This window comes from Octopus sinensis, linkage group LG7 (genome assembly GCF_006345805.1).
Source record: "Octopus sinensis linkage group LG7, ASM634580v1, whole genome shotgun sequence".
NCBI lineage: Eukaryota > Metazoa > Mollusca > Cephalopoda > Octopoda > Octopodidae > Octopus > Octopus sinensis.
The window spans coordinates 12,831,630-12,857,671 of NC_043003.1; the positions used below are offsets into that span (position 1 = coordinate 12,831,630).

Below are 26,042 nucleotides of genomic sequence, written 5' to 3' on the forward strand. Positions count from 1 at the left end.
GTGTTTGTCCCCCCTAGCATTGCTTGACAACCGATGCTGGTGTGTTTACGTCCCTGTCACTTAGCGGTTCGGCAAAAGAGACCGATAGAATAAGTACTGGGCTTACAAAGAATAAGTCCTGGGGTCGATTTGCTCGACTAAAGGCGGTGCTCCAGCATGGCCGCAGTCAAATGACTGAAACAAGTAAAAGAGTAAAGAGTAATACTTTAAGAAAGTAACAGGTGGTCCACAAGATAAAAGTCTGCATGCGGCCCACGGTCCTCAGGTTGGCCAGTCCTGGTTTAGACAATGGATAAGGTTACTGTTCATTCTAAAGGGAACATACTTTTGTTTTACAACCATGTTTCTATTTTGTTTTCTTTTAAATATTTTCCACACTATTATTATTATTATTATTATTATTATTATTATTATTATTATGTTTCAATTTACAGCCCAGAGGCAGGCTATGGCCAATCGCCCACAGACTCAAATAATGACTCCAGCAGGTCTTGTTAACCAGCCTGGGGCCATAATGCCTGGTCAGCAGGTTATAGCATCAGCGAATACAGTTTTGCCTCCTCAAATGCCCATGGCCCAAAACCCACAGCTGCACCCTCATCCGCACGTTGCTTTGGTGAATCCACAACAGCAAATGCAACAGATGCACCCGAACTTCACAAACATATCCACCCCGGTTACTGCTTCACAGCAGCAACCACTGCGCATGCCTTACGCTCCATCTCAGATGAACACTGTTAAACATCAGCAGCAGCATCCGCAGCAGCAGCAACATCCCCAGCAGCAACAGCAGCAGCAGCAACAACAGAGTATTCAACAGCAGCAGCAACAACAACAGAATAATCAGCAGCAGCAGCCCACGCCGCCACAGCCACCACAAGTATCTCAGCCGCCGTCATCTCAACCACAGCAAGGACCAGCAAACGTTCAGCAGTCCGTGTTGGATGCAGCTAGTATGGGAAGCAAAGTGATTCGTGATAAGAAAATATGGTCAGGTAAGTTTAGGATTCACTTCTATATTCAAGGAGTGGAGTGGCTGTGTGGTAAGTTGCTTGCTTACGAGCCACATGGTTCCGGGTTCAGTCCCACTGCGTGGCACCTTGGGCAAGTGTCTTCTACTATAGCCTCGGGCCAACCAAAGCCTTGTGAGTGGATTTGGTAGACGGAAACTGAAAGAAGCCTGTCGTATATATGTATATATATATATATATATATATATATATATATATATATATATGTGTGTGTGTGTGTGTCTGTGTTTGCCCCCCCAACATCGCTTGACAACCAATGCTGATGTGTTTACGTCCCCGTAACTTAGCGGTTTGGTAAAAGGAGCCCGATAGAATAAGTACTAGGCTTACAATGAATAAGTCCTGGGGTCGATTTGCTCGACTAAAGGCGGTGCTCCAGCATGGCCACAGTCAAATGACTGAAACAAGTAAAAGAGTAAGAGATGAGGAATTATGTACATTATTTACATTCGATGGATATCTGTCCTCAACTTGTTTGTTGTTAACACAGTATTTCGGCTGATATACCCTCCAGTCCTCTTCAGGTGTCTTGGGGAATTTTCGTACCTGGGTTCTCATTCCTAAGGTATTCTTCGATGTTATTATCATTATTATTGTTCAGGTTACTGCTTGGAATCTTGAGGTTAGTAGCCCACGCTCTTAACCACTACACCATATGCCCGTGGGCAATTATGGAGTGAATTTTAGGGCTTATAAATCTAATATTTTTCTATCCTTCCTTAATACCGGTTCCCATATGCTGCTCTTATCTGCACTCGGTCTGCTTAGGAGGTTGTTGTGTCCTAGCATATGTGCTGCTTTTAGTTTTCGTATTTTCCAGTGGTGTTCTCTGTCTATTATTTTAACTTCATCCCACAGGGGAAGGTGGTCTTCATTTTTCCATACATGATCAGCTATACCTGATTTATCAATATCTCCTCGTGTCACAGCTTTGCGATGTTCGTCTACCCTTATTTTGAGGGGGGCGGCATGTTTCGCCTTTGTATAACCTACCACAGCTGCATGGGATGGAGTACACGCAGTCTTCGGTCATATTCTCTTCTATTGGTGGTTTTACCCGAAGGAGATATTTGCGAAGTGTTGTATTACTCTTGAATACTGTCCTGATATCATATGGGCCACATATCTTTTGTATCTTTTCGGAGAAGCTTTCCACATAGGGTAGACAGACTGTGGACAGTGTATTGGCCTCATCCTTTCTCTTCATCATAATTGCAGTCTATAGTATAATTGGAGCTTATAGTATAGTATAAATAATGTAAGTTTAGGATTGCTTTCAATAATAATAATGATAATAATCCTTTCCACTAAAGGTGGCGAGCTGGCAGAACCGTTAGCACGCTGGGCGAAATGCGTAGCCGTATTTCATCTACCATTACGTTCTGAGTTCAAATTCCGCCGAGGTTGACTTTGCCTTTCATCCTTTCGAGGTCGATAAATTAAGTACCAGTTACGCACTGGGGTCGATATAATCGACTTAATCTGTTTGTCTGTCCTTGTTTGTCCCCTCTGTGTTTAGCCCCTTGTGGGTAGTAAAGAAATAAATAATCCTTTTCACTATAGGCACAAGGCCTGAAATTTTGGGGGAGGGCATAAGTCGATTACATGCCCCCCCCCCACTCCCCAATATTTCACTGGTACTTAATTTATCAACCCCCGAAAGGATGAAAGGCAAAGTCGACCTCAGTGGAATTTGAACTTAGAATTTGAAGACAGATGAAATACCGCTACGCATTTTGTTCTGCATGTTAACGATCTGGCTGGCTCTCCGTCTTAATAATCCCTTCTACTAAAGGTACACAACCTGAAATTTGGAGGGAGGGGACTAGTCAATTACATTGAGCCCCTGTGCTCCACTGGTACTTAATATATCGGCGACCTGGCAGAAACGTTAGCACACCGAGCGAAATGCGTAACCGTATTTCGTCTGTCGTTACGTTGTGAGTTCAAATTCCGCCGAGGTCGACTTTGCCTTTCATCCTTTTGAGGTCGATAAATAAAGTACCAGCTACGGCACTGGGGTCGATGTAATCGACTTAATCCGTTTGTCTGTCCTTGTTTGTCCCCTCTATGTTTAGCCCCTTGTAGGCAATAAAGAAATAAATATATCAACTCTTAAAGGCAAAGTCGACCATGGCGGAATTTGAACTCCGACCATAAGGCAAAATGTCGCTAAGCATTTAGCCCAGCATGCTAACGACTCTACCAGCTCCCTGCCTTTATAATAATAATAATAATAATAATAATAATAATCCTTTCTGCTAAAGGCATAAAGCCTGAAATTATGTGGGAGGAGATACAATTGATCAAAGGTCATAGAAAACTTTTGTCCACTGTTCTTGATTCTGGGTTGTTTTTTTTTTTTTCCTGAGAGGAGGCCTTCCTCTCCCTGGTCCTTATGGTGACATTTGGTAGAAATGACCCAGAAGTTGTTGCTCTCTGATTACTATTGCAAACAGCAGTAGCTTTCTTCAACCGAATTTACATGTCGTTGATTGGTTGAAATTTCCCAAATTCACCAAATACAACTTCAACATGAAATAACTTCTAAAATACCAAATTTTGTCAAAAAATGTTCAAAGTAAACTGTGTTCTGCGCAAGACATTCCACCAGAATACGAAGTTTCAAACTGTTTAGTTTTAAAAAATTAATTAAAAAATCTCAGCCAAACTGAACAGATCCAGTATTTGAGTTAATTCTTATTCTGAAAAAAAATTTCATCTTGTATTTTTTTACAGGAATTTTAGAATGGCCTGACATGCCAAAACAAGGAAGCAATGCAACCAAAGTGACGCGTTCTCTTCAATGCAACATGACAGTGAGTGCTGGAGAACAAGACATGTATGTATTTATCTCTATTCCTTTTCTTCTTTCATTTTGCCAGGCGTGCTAATGATTCTGCCAGCTCGCTGCCCTCTCATTCTATGTAATTCCATGTAAGAAACTGCAGTTAAGATATGTTCCAAATACCATCTCAATAATGAAATATTAGTCACAGTAAATCCTTCTGGATTTTCAAAAACTACTCAAAACACATAAACTATCATCATCATCATCATCATCGTTTAATGTCTGTTTTCCATGCTGGTATGTGTAGGACAGTTTGACTGAGGTCTGGAGAGCCAGTGGCTGCACCAGGATCCAATCTGATCTGGCAATGTTTCTACAGCTGGATATCCTTACTTAATGCCAACCACTCCAATAGTGTAGTGGGTGCTTTTTACTTGCCAACAGGTACAGGAGCCAGTCAGGTGAGCCTGGCTCCGATTACATTTGAATAGTGCTTTTAACGTGCCACCATTTCATTAAAATCATGGTTCTAAAATCATTTTTAAAAAATGCATAATTTAATTGAATGACTTTACTGTTTTTTGCTTAATTTGTATTTTATACCTTGTGAAAATTTTTCATGGAAATTTTACGGTTTTTTTTTGTTTAACTTTTTCTCTTTTCAGTAATGCTAGTAACTGGCCAAACAAACTAATCATGCAGCTAATTCCAATAGACTTCTTGAACCATTTCTCAGAATACTTTGTGAATGCAAAGACGGTCAACTTCCACTTCACTAACACCGATATTGAAGCTATGCGGAGCCTTTGTCGTATCCTAGGAAATTCTCTTGTAAGTACACTCTCTTTACTCTTTTGCTTGTTTCAGTCATTTGACTGCGGCCATGCTGGAGCACCCCTTTAGTCAAGCAAATCGACCCCAGGACTTGTTCTTTGTAAGCCTAGTACTTATTCCATCGGTTTCTTTTACCGAACCGCTAAGTTATGGGGACGTAAACACACCAGCATCGGTTGTCAAGCAATGCTAGAGGGACAAACGCAGACACACAAACATATACACACGCATATATATATATATATAAACGGGCTTCTTTCAGTTTCCGTCTACCAAATCCACTCACAAGGCTTTGGTCGGCCCAAGGCTATAGTAGAAGACACTTGCCCAAGGTGCCACGCAGTGGGAATGAACCCAGAACCATGTGGTTGGGAAGCAAGCAACTTACCACACAGCCATTCCTGCACCTATATATATATATATATATATATATTTTTTTTCTAGTTTCATCTTCATCATTTAATGTCCGTTGTCTATGCAATCTGAAAGGCAGTACCAGACTCCAGTCTGATTTGGCATGGTTTCTCCAGCTTGATGCCCTTCCTAATGCCAACCACTCTGAGAGGGTAATGGGTGCTTTTATGTGCCACCAGCACGGGTGCCATTTGTGTGACACAGTATCTGCCATGGATACGATTTTACATGGGTTGCTGGATCTTCTTCCGAAGCAGGACATAATGTCATGGTCTCGGTCATTCGTCATTGCCTCTGTGAGGCCCAACACTTGAAAGAAGCTTTTTGTGTGCCATCACCATCGGCCACTTTGCCTCCATGAGGCCCAGTACTTTTTACATGCCAGTTACATACCACCAGCAGACAAACACAAAGATGCCCATACATATATATATGATCCTCTGGTTCTTCCAGCCTTGCAATACTGGGTCCTATGCTCTTCCTTCTTTTTCTATGCCGGTGGCACGTAAAAAGCACCATCTGATTGTGGTGGCCGTTGCCAGCCTTGTCTTGCCCCCGTGCCGGTGGCACGTAAAAAGCACCATCCGATCTTGGCCGTTTGCCAGCCTCGTCAGGCACCTGTGCAGGTGGCACGTAAAATGCAACCACTACACTCACGGAGTGGTTGGCGTTGGGAAGGGCATCCAGCTGTAGTAACTCTGCCAGATCAGACTGGGCCTGGTGCAGCCTTCTGGCTTCCCAGAATCCAGTTGAACCGTCCAACCCATGCCAGCATGGAAAATGGACGATAAACGATGATGATAATTTTGGTGCTTGAAACCAGTTCATGCCTCAACTGCACAACTGCGGGTGATGATGTTAATATACAGCAAGAAGAACAAATAATTGTTGGGCATATGTAGCTGTGTGGTAAGAAGCTTGCTTCCCAACCTCATGGTTCTGGGTTCTGTCCTACTGCTAGGCACCTTCAGTAAGTGTCATCTACTATAGCCTTGGGCCAGCCAAAGCGTTGTGATTGGATTTAGTTGACACACACTGAAAGAAGCCTGTCATATATATACATATATATATATAAGTACAAAGTGAGATAGGGGTTATGAGTGTAACCCACTATGGGATATCATTTATCCAATATACTGCCAGTAAAGTACCCAGAAGGCTAATACATAAATGCTAAGAATTGCAATGCAATTATTTCATTTATTGTGGTGGATGGAAGCACTCCGTCGGTTACGACGATGAGGGTTCCGGTTGATCCGATCAACGGAACAGCCTGCTCGTGAAATTAACGTGTAAGTGGCTGAGCACTCCACAGACACGTGTATCCTTAACGTAGTTCTTGGGGATATTCAGCGTGACACAGAGAGTGACAAGGCCGGCCCTTTGAAATGCAGGTACAACAGAAACAGGAAGTAAGAGTGAGAGAAAGTTGTGGTGAAAGAGTACAGCAGGGATCACCACCATCCTTGCTGGAGCTTCGTGGAGCTTTAGGTGTTTTCGCTCAATAAACACTCACAACGCCCGGTCTGGGAATCGAAACCGCAATCCTATGACCGTGAGACCGCTGCCCTAACCACTGGGCCATTGCGCCTCCTTCATTTATTGTATTATATGGGCGAAGGTAAAATGTTTTACCTCAAATTCATAATACAAAATAAGAAAATGGAGGAGTAAATTTCTATCAATCATCAACTGAATTGGTATTATCTGGAAGTTGATGATTGATAGAAATCTATTCCTCCATTTTCTTATTTTGTAGTATACACACACACACATATATATATATATATATATATATATATATATATGTGTGTGTGTGTGTGTGTATATCTTTGTGTTTGTTTTTTATCATTAGTTGACAACCGGTGTTGGTGTGTTTACATCCCCGTAAGTTAGCAGTTCAGCAAAAGACACTGACAGAATAAGTATCAGATTTAAAAAACAAAAAATAAGTACTGGAGTTGATTCATTTGACTAAAAAAAGATGGTGCCTCACCATGGCCACAGTCTAATGACTGAGACAAGTAAAAGATAATGAAGAAAACACACACACACATATATATACAGTGTATGTATGTGTGTGTATATATATATATATATATATATATATGAATGAGTGGACAAATGGAAGAAAAAGGCACTCAACACATGTAGTAGAACAGAGTTATATGTATTGCTTGATTCAGTTCCATATGACTTGGGGTTTCATGGGCCTCTGATAGAAGCCCATTTTGTTCAGGCTTGGATTATTGAATTCGGTAATCTCTATCTGAAGGAGATGGGTTTCTGTTAGTGGCCTGTGAAACTTTGAGTCGCATGGTGCTGGAACAGGCTGTTTTAGATAATATATATATATGTATATGAAGGTGCCATGGCCTAGCGGTTAAGGTGTTGCACTCGCAATCGCCAGATTGTGATTTCAATTCCCAGACTGGGTGGTGTGTTGTGTTCTTGAGCAAAACACTTCATCTCATGTTGCTCAGCGGTGACTTCAACACCTGATGCATGGCACACCGTGCACCTGTTCAGACAATGTCGATTTGATGGAGAAAGTGAGCTTATGTGCAGCATGAGCATTTGATCACTCCCCCGTGCCAGTGGCACATAAAAAGCACCATCCGATTGTGGCTGTTTGCCAGCTTCGTCTGGCACCTGTGCAGGTGGCACATAAAAAGCACCCACTACACTCTCAGAGTGGTTGGCATTAGGAAGGGCATCCAGCTGTAGAAACACTGCCAGATCAGACTGGGCCTGGCGCAGCCTTCTGGCTTCTTCAGACCCCAGTTGAACCGTCCAACCCATGCCAGCATGGAAAACGGACGTTAAACGATGATGAAGATGAAACAAATTGTTTGTGCAAGTTGATCAGCAAAAGCTGAATGCTTGTTTGTTGTCTTTGATGGGAGAGTCCAATCCAACATTCTAATATCTGAAATTTGATGAACAAACTAAATTTGTTTCTCCATTTTCGTATTTGTATTATAAAATATTTCTTTATTATATTATAAAATATTTCTTTACCATCACCCGTTTAATACAATAACTAAGTTAATTGCATTGCAATTAAAAACATTTCTGTATTAAGAATCTGGGTACTTTACTAACAGTATATTGGATAAATACTATCCCTTAGTGGGTTACACCCATAACCCCTATCTTACTTTATATATATATATAATGGAGGTACATGGCCTAGTGATTAGAGCAGCGGACTTGTGGTCAAGGGATTGCAGGTTCGAATCTCAGACCGGGCGATGTGTGTGTTTATGAACGAAACACCTAAGCTCCATGCGACTCCAGCAGAAGGTAATGGTGAACTTCTGCTGACTCTTTCGCCACAACTTTCTCTCACTCTTTCCTCTTGCAGCTCACCTGTGACAGACCTGCGTCCTGTCCAGGTGGGGAACCTATATGCCAAGGAAACCGGCCCTTATGAGCCAGGTGTGGCTCGAGAAGGAACAAACAATATATATCTATCATCGTTTAACGTCTGCTTTCCATGCTGGCAAAGGTTGGATGGTTTGACTGAAAACTGTCAAGCCAGGAGGCTGCACTAGGCTCATATATACATGCATACATATGTGACCTCGCGGAATTTGACTAGGCCTGGTGCAGCCTTGTGGCTTCCCAGACCCCAGTTGCACCGTCCAACCCATGCCAGCATGGAAAGCGGACGCTAAACGGTGATGATGATGATGATGAAAGCTTAATTTACAACTGCTCCTGGCTTTTCTTCTCCTCCTTTTCTCACCCCTCTTTCCTCTCCTTGTCTCTCCAGGCTGGCTGTGTCCACATTCCTGGTGTGCACCAGTGCGAACTGAGGGTGGTGATGCTAATATACAGCAAGAAGAAAAAGTCATTTGTCGGGCTTTTGCCTAGCGACCAAGCAGCTTTCATCACAGGAATTCGCCAGATCATTGCTGAACACAAAAAGGTAAGTATTTAGTATGCCTTTTTGTCTCTGCAAAATAATGTTGTTGATGTTATTGTTGTGTGAGCATTTGGCTTTCAGTTGCTAGTCTATATGTATAAATATATGTGTGTGCCTTATTTACTCTTAATAATAATAAATAATAATAGTAATGATAATAATAATAGTAATATTGTTGTTGTTGTTGTTACTAGTAGTTGTAGTGGCAGCTGAAGTACTTGATTAATTAATATTAAAGCAAATTATTTTCTGTTTTGTTAGTTTTAAAGTTTTACTTTAAGCATGTTTGTGTGTTAAATGTCTTAAAATTTCTTTAGATTTTTTTCTGTATAAAAAGTGCATGTGAATTTTTAAGAAAAAATATTTATTCCTTTATTATTATTATTATTATTATTATTTTAATTATAGGGTTAATCTTATACTTATTTTAGTCGTCTTTATTTAGCCAACCTATTAAGTTGAAGCATAAGACTTTAAAACTTATAAACGAAAGTGGGTATTTATCAGAGGTTGACTGGAATGGCAGTTCTCTTTAATTCCTGGGTTGTACGCATAATATAGTAATAAATATATAAAATTATTACATAAATAAATAAATAATTGAATAAAAGTGTTGGTCTTTTGGTTCATGGCTATTCTGTTCAATCCTTATCATTCAGATTAAAGCATAGCTATTAAGACATTTCTTATCTCTTTAGCTTCCAGGTTATTCGGTCAGCTATAATGCTTCTTTATTCCTATTTTTCCGAATTAATCATGTATTATCGATGATGTGATTGCTTATGTTTTAGAACGACATTGTCGGATAAGTGCAAGAGGCCAGATCGGGTCAGTTTGGGCATTAAACAAGTAGAATATTCTAGGCTGGATGTAGCTGGTTCATCCCTTTAGCATTCATATTACTCTGTCACATTTTATGCTTATTTGTTCAGGAATTTTTGGATTTATCATATACTAGCAGTATCGCCCAGCATTGCTCGGGTTTGTTTTGCCCCTTTAGAATTGGAATTTTTGAAAAGTAATAATTTTGCATTATGTAGCTTGTTATTCTCTTTACGTGAACATTTTTCCGGTTAAAATACACCGAAAAGTGGCGAAACAGCAATAAAAAAATCGTAAAAAAAAAGGGGATTTTCATAGAAAAAAAGCACCTTTTTGATGTAAGTAATTTTTGGTCTTAACACGGTTTGATTTGAATTTTATCTTCTACGGAATGAAGAGCAAGCCTTCTATCATACTCTCAATTTTGGTCAACTTGCGCTGCAGGGTCTCGGAGGAGATAGTGTTAGTTGAAGGCTACCAAACCTGCCACACACAGACAACTTCAGCTTTATATATATAGATTATTTCATAGCTTCAAGTTTTCAGTGAGATGGCTGTATGTCTTCAGAATGACATTTTAGAGTAGATGTGAAAGGACAGATTTGGCTGTTTTGAGCATAAAACAAGTCGAATATTTTGGGCCAGATCTAGCTGGCTTAAGTGCTAGAGGGATTAAAACATACTGCTAAGAGACCATACTAGTATAACCCACAACTTAAGTCTTGTAAAAACTTGCATTTACTCTTTTACTTGTTTCAGTCATGTGACTGTGGCCATGCTGGAGCACCGCCTTCAGTCGAGCAAATCGACCCCCGAACTTATTCTTTGTTAGCCTAGTACTTATTCTATCGGTCTCTTTTGCCGAACCGCTAAGTTACGGGGCCTTAAACACACCAACATCAGTTGTCAAGCAATGCTAGGGGGACAAACACTGACGCACAAACACACACACACATATATATACATATATACAACGGGCTTCTTTCAGCTTCCGTCTACCAAATCCACTCACAAGGCTTTGGTTGGCCCGAGGCTATAGTAGAAGACACTTGCCCAAGGTGCCATGCAGTGGGACTGAACCCGGAACCATGTGGTTGGTAAACAAGCTACTTACCACACAGCCACACCTGCGCCATATATGGTCATCTTAAATGCTAAAAGGTTAATTCTAAACAAATTTTAATTAGCTTTTGCTGTTATTGGTTTGCCGTACCACTAATTAGCCTTGATTGAGCTGATTGCCTTTCTCTCTTGCAGTTTTTTTTCGGTTTGTGTCTAGGAGTGTAACAGTAAAGGTTAAGTTGTATCGAACTTATTTGCTGTATCTGTGGTAGGTTTGGATGTTAAATTAGCAATTGCATCAAGCACAGGTGAAGCTGACTTAATTAACATAGCTGTTTCAATACTGATGATGGTAAGAGTAGTAATTACGGAATTAATTCCATATATCACAACTTGTAAAGTCTGAATACAAGAATTCATTTTAATTATTTATTTTCAAGTTTATTTATTTTTTAATTTTTTTTCCTGAAAATTCAAATTAATGATTTTTAAGCATCATTGCATCTCTAATGTGACTCATTTGTAGCTTGGAATTTTTCTTTTTTTAATGAGGCTAATTAACCCATTGAAATGTTTTAACATCTATCAGAGTCTTGAATGCTCACTAAACCTCATTATATGCACATGCATATATATATATCTACTAATTGTTCTTAATCTTTATGCTCTTGTCTCTCTCAATAACTCAGCATATTATTAATTCTGTCAATTTTTTTCTGTCAAAGAAAACAAATTACTCACTTTTTTTCTTGTCATGTTTTCAGTTTTATTTTTGCGGTTAGGTTTCAGTTTCGGAATCTTCACGTTTCCATATTAACCTTTTGCCTGTCCAAAGCATTTTCATAAGTTTGTCCTAAATGTCCATGCTTGTTTTCAATCTTTTTTTGTTTTTAGTTTGCCCTTAATTTAAATGTTCTGAATAATATGAAACTGTCCTTTTTGTAAGTCTCAAGTCACTCTGCTGGTTGGAAAAAAAAAGAAATGTTGAGAATGTGTATCATAAATGATGCATGGACACCAGAGGAATATGTCATGTGTATCACATGTGGTACACAGGATAAGCAAGAGGTCAATACACAAGCCTCCAGTCTGATATTTTGTCATGTGTATCACATGTGGTACACAGGATAAGCAAGAGGTCAATACACAAGCCTCCAGTCTGATATATTTTGTCATGTGTATCACATCTGGTACACAGGATAAGCAAGAGGTCAATACACAAGCCTCCAGTCTGCTATATTTTGTCATGTGTATCACATGTGGTACACAGGATAAGCAAGAGGTCAATACACAAGCCTCCAGTCTGATATATTTTGTCATGTGTATCACATGTGGTACACAGGATAAGCAAGAGGTCAATACACAAGCCTCCAGTCTGATATATTTTGTCATGTGTATCACATGTGGTACACAGGATAAGCAAGAGGTCAATACACAAGCCTCCAGTCTGATATATTTTGTCATGTGTATCACATGTGGTACACAGGATAAGCAAGAGGTCAATACACAAGCCTCCAGTCTGCTATATTTTGTCATGTGTATCACATGTGGTACACAGGATAAGCAAGAGGTCAATACACAAGCCTCCAGTCTGATATATTTTGTCATGTGTATCACATGTGGTCCATAGGATAAGCAAGAGGTCAATACACAAGCCTCCAGTCTGATATATTTTGTCATGTGTATCACATGTGGTACACCGGATAAGCAAGAGGTCAAAACACAAGCCTCCAGTCTGATATATTTTGACATAAATGCAGGTGTCTGAAATTTTGACATTGCTTCGGTTATGTATTTCATCATCATCGTTTAGCGTCCACTTTCCATGCTGGCATGGGTTGGACGATTTGACTGAGGACTGGTCAGCCAGATGGCTGCACCAGGCTCCAATCTGATCTGGCAGAGTTTCTACAGCTGGATGCCCTTCCTAATGCCAACCACTCCAAGAGTGTAGTGGGTGCTTTTACATGCCACCAGCACCGGTACTGGCAATGGCCACACTCAAATGGTGTTTTTTACGTGCCACTTGCACAGGAGCCAGTCCAGTGGCACTAGCAACAACCTTGCTTGAATGTTGTTTTTCACATGCCACCGGCACAAGGACCTGTAAGGCGATGCTGGTAACGATCATACTCCTCGAGTGGTGCTTTTTATGTGCCACCAGCACAGGAGCCAGTCAGTGGTTTTGGCAACGATCACGCTCAGATGGTGCTCTTAGCGCTCCACTAGCATGGATGCCAGTCATGTATTTGTTTTGCAAAATTCCTGATGTGAAACCATGTGTTGAAACAGATATTGTTATATTTCAGGACGGTGTCTTTTGTTTTTTTTTCTAGCTAAGTAAACACCCACATCATATATGTGTTCTTCACTTTATTATAATAAATGAGTGAAGAACGAATATATAATGTGGGTGTTTATTTGGCAAGAAAAAAAAAATGACCATCCCAAAATATAGCTACATTGTTTATAATCTGTATAGCTCTTGTTAAATATAGTCATATAGTGAGAAATTTACTTCAATTTTTAATACACATCAGGAAGTTATTGTTCAATTTTGAGGTTTCAAAGATCTTATTGTGTTTGTAATTTGTCAATTTTATTAATTTAGTCTTCTTAATGTGTAACTCCTCTTAACTTTTTTTGAACTGATCTTCAAAAGCTAATTAGAAGAATCTTTTGATAAAAAAATCCTGGCCATGATCTTGCCATCTTCGTAGAATAATTGCCTTGCTACATTAAGCAAATTGAGCAGTCATCATCATCATCGTTTAACGTCCGTTCTCCATGCTAGCATGGGTTGGATGGTTTGACCGGGGATCTGGGAAGCCAGAAGGCCGCACCAGGCTCCAGTCTTATCTGGCAATGTTTCTACAGCTGGATGCCCTTCCTAACACCAACCACTCCGTGAGTGTAGTGGGTGCTTTTTACGTGCCACCTGCACAGTCATATATAAAAAAAATTTTATTTTATGGATTAGAAGCACAAGACATCATCTTTTTTCAGTTTATTTATTTACTTATTTATGAATTGGAACAAGGATTAATGAATTTTGGTGCACAAACCTGAAAGAAAAGTAGAAAATCATTGATTTAAATTTTTAGATGCTATGTGGATTTAAAAAAATAATGTTTTTCTGAAATTTCCTTATAAATATAATTAAGTTTCAGAAGTAAAATAACAAAATATTGAAGACAGAGAACCTCTTACAATGTGAAATGGAAAAATTTTAAATAACGTTTTTTTGAGGCACAAAAACCCTTCATCATAGATGTTAGTCTGTTATAGCATCAGTCATGTTGATCAACATGGCCAATACTTTATAGGCGAGCATCTCTGGTGATGGATCTCGGGCCTGAAATTTTATAAATGTTACTCTTTTACTTGTTTCAGTCATTTGACTGTGGTCATGCTGGAGCAACACATTTAGTCGAGCAAATCGACCCCAGGACTTATTCTTTGTAAGCCTTGTACTTATTCTATCGGTCTCTCTTTTGCCAAACCGCTAAGTTACTGGGACGTAAACACACCAGCATCGGTTGTCAAGCGATGTTGGGGGACGAAGACAGACACACAAACATATGTACTCATACACACACACACATACATACATACATACATATATATATATATATAATATATATATATACACATACATACATACATACATACATACATACAAATATATACGATGGGCTTCTTTCAGTTTCCATCTACCAAATCCACTCACAAGGCATTGGTCGGCCTGAGGCTATAGTAGAAGACACTTGCCCAAGGTGTCACGCAGTGGGACTGAACCTGGAACTATGTCGTTCGTAAGCAAGCTACTTACCACACAGCCAAACTTTTTCTTTTCACATTGTAAGAAACTCTCTCGGTCTTCTATTTTCTTATTTTTACCTGTTTATTACAATGCTTCAGCCAGGCTACAATACTCTCCTTTCATCTAAGTTTTATCTCAAATAATTTCTTGTCAGTTCAGTTATTTAAACTATCGAAATTGAGAGTCTTTCAGGTGTCTTCCTCTTCTTTTGACTCCAGATTCCTAGCAATTTGGAATTTGCATGAAGCATAACTTAATATAAGTTTTGTGCACATGTTCTTCATGTTTGGTTTTTCTGTTCAAATACTGGATTAAGATTTAATTTTTATACCACCCTAGTTACTGGTAATTAGAAAGATTTGTAATTAGGAATAAATATTTGCTGTTTTACTAAGTCATATGATATTGTGTTTTGGGTGTGTTTCTTAACCTGGTCTGTGTCTTTTTGCAGTTTATTTTCTAATACTATGGACATGTCTGAGATATTTTCTTGTTAGGTAACAACAATAAGGATAAGCTTATATAGCTATGTATTTTGATGTACAATTCTGCTTAGGGCTAGAATGCTATGCTCTGTTTGTGGTAGGATTTGAATGTTTAGTCATGGACAATTATTCCAATGTTACAAACACACAACCTGATACTTTTTAGTCAAATAAACCCTATTATTAGTCACTTCTTTATAACTGTTCCACCCAGTACATTAGCTTTAGCCCAGAACAATATAGCCATTATATTAGTGACTGTTGGCCCCAACTCACTCACTAGAGAGAGACCAGCTGATCAATTTCATCTCCTTTGTTAAAAATTTCCGCTCTACACTGGAATTCACTTCTTACATCTTGGGTTCATCTATCAACTTCTTAGATCTCTGTGTCCACCGACCCCCCTCCACTTTCCCCCCACCTCTCCACTTTCATTTTTCATAAACTGATCAGCTCCCATGCCTACATCGAATTTTCTTCTTCCCATCTCACTCACGCCAAATCCACCATCTCTTTCTCTCAATTTCTTCATCTTCCAGTTTAGTAGAGTTTCTGGTTTCAAAACTGTGCCCTGCCAAATGGTTTCTCTTCTTCAGTAAGTGTAGCCCCCCCTCCCCTCCTCAAACCCATTATGGCACTGATTCTTTTCCATTGCTCACTTGCATCCCCTCAGCCTCTCATCTTCTTTACCTCTTGGCTGCTTCATACACCATCTTCTGCAACTTTTTTTTCTCCCTCTACCTGTCATCGCCATTGCTGCCGTCTTTCCTCAGACTTCACAAATCCCTTCAAAATGACAGAAAAACTTGTATGACCTTTTGCTTGGCCACGAACGGATGGTGCTTTTACGTGTCACCGGCACGGGGGCCAGGCGAGGCTGGCAACGGACACGAACGGATGGTGCTTTTACATGTCACCGACATGGGGGCCAGACAGGGCTGGCAAACGGCCACGAACGGATGGTGCTTTTACATGTCACCGACATGGGGGCCAGACAGGGCTGGCAAACGGCCACGAACGGATGGTGCTTTTACGTGTCACTGGCACGGGGGCCAGACAGAGCTGGCAAACGGCCACAAATGGATGGTGCTTTTACGTGTCACCGGCACGGGGGCCAGGCCAGGCTGGCAACGAACACAAACGGCTGGTGCTTTTACGTGTCACCGACACGGGGGCCAGACAGGGCTGGCAAACGGCTACGAACGGATGGTGCTTTTACGTGTCACCTGCACGGGGGCCCTGATGTTGATCGACCTCAATTGGTTTGATTTTGATTTTGACTGTTCTCACTGGTCTTGCCGGGTTTTCTCACGCACAGCATATTTCCAAAGGTCTCGGTCACTGGTCATTTCCTTGGTGAGACCTAAAGTTCGAAGGTCGTGCTTCACCGCCTCGACCCAGGTTTTCCTGGGTCTACCTCTTCCACAGGTCCCCTCAACTGCCAGAGTGTGGCACTTTCGCACACAACTATCTTCAGCCATTCTCATCACATGACCATACCAGCGCATACGTCTCTCTTGCACACAACAACTGATGCTTCTTAGGTTCAACTTTTCTCTCAAGGTACTTACACTCTGTCAATTATGAACACTGACGTTACACATCCATCGGAGCATACTAGCTTCATTTCTTGCGAAATGTCTAATGTATTGTCTTTGGCATCTTGAAACACACGGTACAACATTTTTGCTCTTCCTGATCACTCCCCAACTATCATTCTATCTTTGGAAATTTCCTAATGCCATGGTCCAAATGGAATATGCTAACTTAAGTCAAGGCGGCGAGCTGGCAGAGGCGTTAGAACGCCGGGCGAAATGCTTAGTGGTATTTCGTCTGCCATTACGTTCTGAGTTCAAATTCCGCCGAGGTCGACTTTACCTTTCATCCTTTCGGGGGTCGATAAATTAAGTATCAGTTACGCACTGGGGTCGATGTAATCGACTTAATACCTATGTCTGTCCTTGTTTGTCTCCTCTGTGTTTAGCCCCTTGTGGGTAATAAAGAAATAGGAGTATGCTTACTTAGCAAACACTGGTTCATTTTCCATCTGGGAACCTTTGCTCCTAGTGTTATGGACTCTTGCCTCCAATTTCTCTAGCTTAGTCCCAACTCTTTTCTTTGTCACCATTTATTACTTTGTGCCTGTGTTTGCCTTGTATGTGTATCTGTTTTGTCCCTTTGTAGCTGGCTCTGTTTTTGTTACTATTACTAGTTAACTCACACTACATAGCTTGCCATAGCATTGGCTACGTAGCCCTCATCCTGCTACATCTTTCACCAATTACCCCTCTCCCTAATTTATCCCTAATTTACTCCTATCATACTCTCTCCTCCTGCTTGGGCATCCTCTCACCAGCCCTTTCCTTCTGCCCTCCTCCCTTGCTTCCCATACTTCACCTCCCCCACATCTCTGTCGTACCCCACAGTCACTTCCTTTTCCAATCCCCGTCACTAAAATTCTACCTATTCCCTCACATTTTCCACTTCTGTTGGCCATTATTTAAAGATTTCCCATCAAAAAACCTTAGTCTGAAGCTAGATTTTTTCCAAACTCCCTCAGCTTCTAAAGTTATTGATGTCTACAACCTCTCTTAGATTCATTATCTTAATAAACCCACTTGCCATTAATTTATGCCAAATATATTTCAGGCTGGCCATATTCCTCTGAACAGTCACATTTATTGTATTTAAGCACATATTCAAACCTGAACATAGTGTATGTAAACAAATAAGAATAGATTTTAAACCATTCCATTAAACCATTCCATTAGCTAAGCTTATTTTTGTTAGTATTTTTTAATTAAAATTTCAATGATTAGCTCATTTATATCTAAGAACAAAAAAAAAAAAAATCTAATTATACTTAATATAATATTTACTTAATTAAAACTAGAGAGAAGCTTAGTCAGTTTCTTATTTTCTCCTTTTTATTTAAATCTTTCTTTAAAACCTATATATATACATATATATATGTATGTATGTATGTATGTATGTATTTGTGTTTATATATATATATATATTTATACATACACACATACAAATTATATATATATATATATTTGTGTTTATATATATATATATATTATATATATATATATATATTTGTGTATATATACACATATATAAATTATATAAATTACATGTATCACTGATTTCAGTAATGTTATGCTTGTTTGCATGAATATTTTAATGCATTTTTTTTATTCTACTGTTTGGGAACTGTTAGACGTGTGATAGTTGGTGCCTGCCTGACGTTCTGCGTTTGTTCTGTTTCCCAGCAAAAAGGTATACAGCTTGGCCAGATGGTAATGTCAGTGCCGCAGGTCATGCCCGCAGCTAATCAGGTATACACATCTCCCTCTGCAAAATTCTTGTTCTGACACAACTGCGACCACTCGTCTTTATTTTTTGCTCACCCTTTCGCCTTTTCTGCCTTTGCCACCTCTTTTCTTCCTGCCCTTTCTTGTTATGGGCCATTCTAGCCATTTGTTCATATATTTTTTTTTTATCTATCTTTCACAATGGTATGGTTACCCTTTATTCTAGACCCTTCCTTTCTGATCCCAAAAATTAAAAAAATAAAATAAAAAGCTTTAATGAAAAAAAAATATCTATACAATTAAGCAGTTATTACTATTACGTATAGAAGTAATAATTTAATGATGTTGTAAGAAAATTACTATTACCATGTTTGGTAATGATAATTTATATCGTTAAGAAAATTATTATTACTGTGTATAGTAATAATAATTTGTACTTTAAGGAATTCGTTACTATTGCTATAGCAATTTCTTCATAACTAATGCATGCTGTTTTATCCACATTTAATATCTTTATAACGCTTTAGATAATAACAACAATAATAATAATAATAATAATAAATCAAGCACATATAATGTTCTGTTTGGGTTATTGCAAGATATTTCAATCTCCTCATAGCACTTCTGACGAACCATATTTGCTATTTTTACAACCTAATGGTGAACAGCATCCCTTCCCAGTTGCTTTTAACACCTAATTTCTGGTTTTGTATTTATTATAATATATGACTAAGGACACTGTGTTGAGGACATGTAACCCTCTCACCCCGAGAAGTGAAAACCTCATTGACTTGTTCATTATAGCAATGTATATGTTTGTGTGTCACACTTTCAGGTTTGCTTTGAAGCTTAATTTGCCTTAATATCCGAGGAGCTGTCCTGAAGGATTACAAAGAAGACTGGTTCCTCCAGTAAGCATAAAGGGAAAATTATTGTCTGATTTAAAAAATTTTTGTTAGCATATTGCCCCCAATATCCATGGTAGTGTGTGTGTGTGTGTGTGTGTGTATATACCACTTCTTTATTTGAGCAGAGGCAATGCGAGCAGGAACTAAAGGAACATTACTAAGATCCACACACAAAGATCAAATACATACATATATTCATATATCCATTTATATCTACAGAACGGATATAAAATCCAACATATATATAATAATAATGTTGGCGTTAGGAAGGGCATCCAGCTGTATAAACTTTGCCAGATAAGACTGGAGCCTGGTGCAGCCTTCTGGCTTCCCAGATCCCCGGGCGATCCGTCCAACCCATGCTAGCATGGAGAACGGACGTTAAACGATGATGATGATATAAATAGATAAAAATAATTTAATCATCATCATCATATCATCATTGTTTAACGTCTGCTTTCCATGCCAGCATGGGTTGGACGATTTGACTGTGGGCTGGCGAACCAGATGGCTGTACCAGGCTTCAATCTTGATGTGGCAGAGTTTCTACAGCTGGATGCCCTTCCTAATGCCAACCACTCCGAAAGTGTAGTGGGTGCTTTAATGTGCCACCGGCATGGGGCCAGTCAGGCGGTACTAGCAATGACCTCGCTCGAATCCTTTTACATATGCCACCGGCACGGGTGCCAGTAAGGTGATGTTGGTAACGATCCCTCTCGAATGGTGTCTTTTATGTGTCACCGACATGGAAGCCAGTTGGCTGCTCTGGCAACGATCATGTTCAGATGGTGCTCTTGGCACCCTACTAGCACGGGCACAATATAAATAGATAAAAATCATATAATATATATAAATATATAAGAATCAGTATTACATACAAAACACAGGGAATTTACGCTTAAAGTTATAAAACATTAGTAAATTAAAAATTTTGTATAATAAAACATAAAAAGGACATATTAAAATGGCGTATTAAAATTCCAGAAAAAATATACAAAAAATACAAAAATACAAAATTTTTCATCCAATGGCTGTTTCGGAGATGCGCCAATTAATATGATGCATTTCATATATACACACTTTTTTTCATATGTAGGTTAACACAGCTGCCATTAGTCTCATGCTGAGAGATATCTCAGCATTTATCAAGCCTGCCACATATGACATTGTTAACCCACAAATAAAGAATATTTATCTAGCATTGTCTGTCATAATTCTGTGTTTATGTAATAGATAAATGAATGAATAATTATAAAGATAAATTAAATAGAGAGATACTATTGACAATCCAATAATTTATTTATATTATAGTATGACATGATATACTATGAATATAATATATCATAACATAATATTATATAACATAAACAATTATTAAAAAAAACACATAAAAGGCCAACAAATTGTTTTGGCTTTCTGATATACATACATAATAACAGTTCCCTTATATATTTCAGGGTCATATATTTCCCTCATAACCCTTTCAGGGTTATATATTTCCCTTATATTTCAGGGTCATGGTTTAAAGATAGATTGTATTGTAAAAATGACTGTAAACGGTGTGTTTTTGGGGTACCACGTGAAGTTTGGAACAAGATAATTTGGTGCAGCTGCCTGGGCATTGAGCCTATTTTGGTGACAGTACTTTTTGGTACTAGAGGCAGATGTGTACATGCACACACACACACAAAGCATATGCATATAAAGAAATTTTCACATATAAATAGAAAAAGTGACAGAGATGAAGCGAGAGTTATTGAAGACGACAGACATAAACAGTTTCCTTTCCTTGTACACATACTGAGAAATATACTCACACATACAAAAGAAAAGCGCGGGAAGTTGTTAGGGAGAGCTGTTATATTTTATCAATTGAACACAAATGGCGTAAATAGTTTTCCTCTCCTCATACGTATAAATAGAAATATGCTCACACACAAACGTAGACCGAGAGTGAGAGAAAGAATGAGAGAAACATTAGAATGCCTGATGTCAAATAAGCCATGATGCTCCAGCTCACTCAGCTATAGAAATGAGTTGCAACGTCACTGGTGCCAAGCTGTATCTGCCCCTTTGCTTTTCCCTTGGATAACATCAGTGGCGTGGAGAGTTGAAGCTGGTTTTCACGAGCGACTGCTGGTCTTCCATAAACAACCTTGCCTGGGCTTGTGCCTGGGAGGTGCAATCCCATGGTCATTCATGAAAGTGGGGGTCTTTACCTTTACTACTATCTTAGGTTTTATGTTTATTTAACCTGTTACTCTGTTGTGTCTGAGGAGAGTCATTTTCTTTTTGTGCCTTATAATATAACACACTCACCGGTAAAATTTTCACTTATTTCTTATTTTTATTTTCCTAAAATTTTCGTTGTGTCTTGCAAACCTTTTTAATAGTCTCGACTCTTGAAAAGACTATTGAAAAGGTTGCAAGACGCAATGGAAATTTTAAGAAAATAAAGATAAGAAATAAGTGGAAATTTTACCGGTGAGTGTGTTACTTTATAAGGCACAAAAAGAAAATGACTCTCCCCAGACACAACAGAATATGCTTCAACACACGAACTCATATACAGAATCTTGCAAACCAAATCCCCAAAACGAAATATAATAAGCTTTACCTTTTACTGTTTTGCTCTGTTAGTATCTTACTGTTTTCTGTTGGAAGAAATCAGTAATTATGGCAGCTTGAAAGTGTGTGGGGAAGTGTATACAAATCATATACATTACTGTGCTTTAAATTCCCTTTGCACTCTTTACAGTGTCAGGTGGTTGATGGTGTTCTGTTCCTTGTTCTGAACATGTTTCTATCTCTATAAACCTTTTCTACCTTTGCTGGCAATGGCATATCCAATTGCGTACACCTTGGCTTTTTATACCTTCCTGCAAGGCTTTCTTTCATTATATATACATATATATACATACATATATGTATATATACATATATATATATATATATATATTTGCATAAAATATATTTTTGTGTATATGTATGATTGTATGGATATAGGTGTTTGTGTATATTTGTATGTGTGTGTGTGTGTGTATTTGTGTGCGTGTGTGTATATATTATGTATATATAGAATATGTATGCATGTGTAAACGTGTGTGTGTGTGTATATGTATGTAGTATATATGTATATATATATTTGTGTATGTGTTATATGTATATATGGATGCACATATCCATTTATATATACATGTGTTTGTAAAAGTTGGTTAAAAATAATTGTAATTTTTAACCTTCAAGTCTCCAGCAATCTATTTCAGGTCAGAATCAATTTTATTTATTGAAATTATAACTATTGTAATGTACATATTTTATTTTTATTTTTGCCTACAAGAAACAGTTTCACATATTCCAGTAGCTTAGAATTCTGGTGTCCTGGAGCACTGAATTCTCTGAAGGAATTTTGAACTGTTGTTTTGTTGTTTAACTTTAAAAAAAAATTTTTTGTTACCAAATGTCTCTTGAAACTTATTACTTCTCTTTCAGTTGATTTCTTAAAATAACAAAATATTTAGTAGAATAAATTTGTTGATATTAAACTGGTTTTTAAAACATAAATTAACATAGAATTTTGATAGAAGGTTTTGACTTGAAAATAGCAATTTTGTATTATAGAATCAGGTTGGTTTTGTGTGGGTTTGTATTAAAAGGGTTAGCAACTTCTTGCAAAAGAAGTTATTGAGATGCTTGGAAAATTGTTAATTGGTCTCTGAGAAGTCTTTAGGTGTTGGCTGGATAACAGAGTCTAGTCTGTTTGTCAGATATAAAGTTGGGTGTTGTCAAGGAGAAAAATGATCCCTTTTAAGTTGGCTAGAGCTGTAGGTAAATGGTTTTATTTTTGGTGTATTTTGTTGATTTCTTGGCAGTACATCTCAGCATTGCCAGGATTCAAGAAATAGAAGTGAATGATTCCACTTGCTGGCCACTGAATAGTGACTATGACAGTCTTTTGATGTGGCTTTAGTTTGGGGAAATATTTTATGCTTCACTTTGGACCAGACACTGTGCAGATTGCTATCAGTTGTTGTATAGAATCCTTTTTCTGTGACATTCAATGAAGAAATAGTCTGTTTTTGATGTTGTCCCAAGTAGCAACTGCGGGGGCTACGTAACAGTGTTTCAAGCTCTTGCATTGATGGACATTTAGAATTGCCTTGGAAAGCATAAAATGCTAAATCTATCATAAAGTTACCAATCTGTTGCTGTCACTGCTTTTTTGAATAGTGATCTTACTGATCATTTGATTATCAAACACACACATATGCAGGTGCACACTTGCACGCATGCACACAAATAAACCTACATGGCAGCAAGTTGGCAGAAACGTTAGCACGCCGGGTGAAATGCTTAGCGGTATTTCGTCTGCCATTACGTTCCGAGTTCAAATTCTGCCGAGGTCGACTTTGCCTTTCATCCTTTCTGGGTCGATAAATTAAGTACCAGTTACATACTAGGGTCGATGTAATCGATTCAGTCCCTTTGTCTGTCCTTGTTTGTCCCCTCTATGTTTAGCCCCTTGTGGGCAATAAAGAAATAAGAAACCCACATGTGCACTTACACACACACACACACACATCCCTATCCATTCATATAATATGCCTTATCTTATTTTAACTTCTCTTGCTTCTAGTAAATCATAAGTAAGTGCCTTACCTTGCTGCTAGAGAGTTAAAGGATTGCAAATTGACAGCTTACCTCTGTGTTTTGTCTTCTTTTTTCTAGCACAGTTTATTATTTACCTTTCCACTCAAAAAGTTCTTCAAAATCCTAAGTTTTCTGTTAAAATATAAGTGTTTTTCTTTTTATGTTTTTAAATTGGTCACGCAGCAAGAAGAACATTTCCTGCTATATATGTACTTTATCTACATGTCAAATAACAGTGTTATGTGTGCACGTGCATATTAGCTTGTTGATATAAGTTTTGGACTTCCTCTGACTGACAAACAGTTTAGTTACCCTTAGAAATAGAATCCTGGGCAGCATTAAGTGCTTTGCATCATCATAGTTGCTCTTTGTTCTTAACCCTTTCGTTACTGTATTTCTTTTGAGATGTTCTGTGTTTCTTTCAATTATTTTAAATATAACTAAGAATTTTGTAAAATAACTTAGTTATCATTAAGCTAGCGTTAGGAACATAAATTGTGACTAAGGTTTGGTGGAAGATTTTAATTCAAAACTTATGAAAACAAGACATTTTACCACAGAGCCAGAGCTGGTTTTGGCCAGGTTACTAACAAAAGGGTTATACGTGCTTATATGTATTTGTATAGATGTGTGTTTGTATGTATATGTATGCATATGTGTATGACTGTGTGTGTATATATATGTATGTAGGTGCATATGGATGTATGTGTATAAATGCGGGAATATATGTATGTTTCCCTTTTGATAGGGATTTACATAATGTATGTATTTAGATATTGAATGCATATGTATCCAATATGGGGTGAAAAAACAAAAAAAAAATAGCCCCAGTGTTAAGTAGTTCAGTTTCTCTATAGATAATTGCAGAACTCACGTGATACGAATATTTCGGTGATGCTGATATTCCTTATATTTTCCTAATCTGTAGACTTTAATGTAAAAGAAAACATTGATTCATATAAGGCAAGTGTTCTTTACAAACCTTTGCAATTTCTTAAGTAGGTTGGCTTCAAACAGTTATGATGCCGATTGGTATGTCTGTAAACAATTGTAACTATAACTCCTTGTTTATGGTAGTGGGTAACAAATTTCTTCACTACTTCAGGGAGTGACGACCCATGCCTGACATGAGCCCCGGCCTCAGCTGGCTCCGGCTGACAGTACCCGGTATGGGCCTCTATCCAGGGTTACGGAAAGGAGACAACCTTCAAAGAAGTCCGGAGTGGAGCCCCGAAGGCGGTTTAGTGTTTTACTCGTCACTCTTCCGGCAGCTCCTGTAACCAAGCTGGTACCAAACGTAATGCTCTGCACTCCTTTGGACTACATCAGCAAGGTTGAGAGAGGAATCTTGATGATTGGGCTACCCAGGATGTTCTTATTTCTAGCCCAGGCCTGCGCAAAACTGGAAGTTAACCCTTTTGTTACTGGAATTTGGTTGAAACATGTATTTGGAAAATAACCGAGAATTTAGTAAATTAACTTTGTCGTTATTAAGCTGGTGTTTAGAACAGAAATTAACGAGAAATTTTGAAGGAAGGTTTTAATTTAGATCACTTTAAAGTAGGGGGTGGTTTCGGATGGGTTGGTGTGAAAAGGGTTAAGTCTACTTACTGAAAATGTGTGGCTTAGTGGTTAGGGTAATACATTTGTGATCGTAAGATTGTGGTTTCGATCCCTAGACTAGGTGGTGCAGTGTGTTCTTGAGCAAAACTCTTTATTTCATGTTGCTCCAGCCCTCTTTGTTGTAAATGGGTTTCAGCAACAGCTGAGAATGAACCCTATGGCAGACCAGCGACCTGTTCAAGAGCAGGGTGGAGTGTTATAAACTCAGCCACTTATATTCCATGGAAACTGGATTAAACCCCAAGGGCTCATGGTAGACCTAAAGCCTAAGTAAGTCTTCTTGGCATGGCAGAATGGTCACCGTACTGGGGAAAAATGCTTAGTGGCATTTCTCTTGGCTCTATGTTC

General features: G+C 38.6%; 1 protein-coding gene across 27 annotated transcripts in view; it reads left to right on the plus strand.

The window, feature by feature from the left end:
- LOC115213775 (mediator of RNA polymerase II transcription subunit 25) overlaps positions 1 to 26,042 on the plus strand; it is a 116,720-nt gene that overhangs the window by 22,490 nt on the left and 68,188 nt on the right. For 24 of the 27 annotated variants that reach the window (XM_036504534.1, XM_036504535.1, XM_029782604.2 and 21 more), the window contains exons 11-15: positions 435 to 995; positions 3,771 to 3,873; positions 4,488 to 4,653; positions 8,849 to 9,004; positions 18,472 to 18,537. In XM_036504534.1, the coding sequence (XP_036360427.1) occupies positions 435 to 995; positions 3,771 to 3,873; positions 4,488 to 4,653; positions 8,849 to 9,004; positions 18,472 to 18,537 (1,052 nt within the window). The remainder of the gene's footprint in view (positions 1 to 434; positions 996 to 3,770; positions 3,874 to 4,487; positions 4,654 to 8,848; positions 9,005 to 18,471; positions 18,538 to 26,042) is intronic. The other 3 variants (XM_036504544.1, XM_036504547.1, XM_036504554.1) reach the window with 1 other exon arrangement.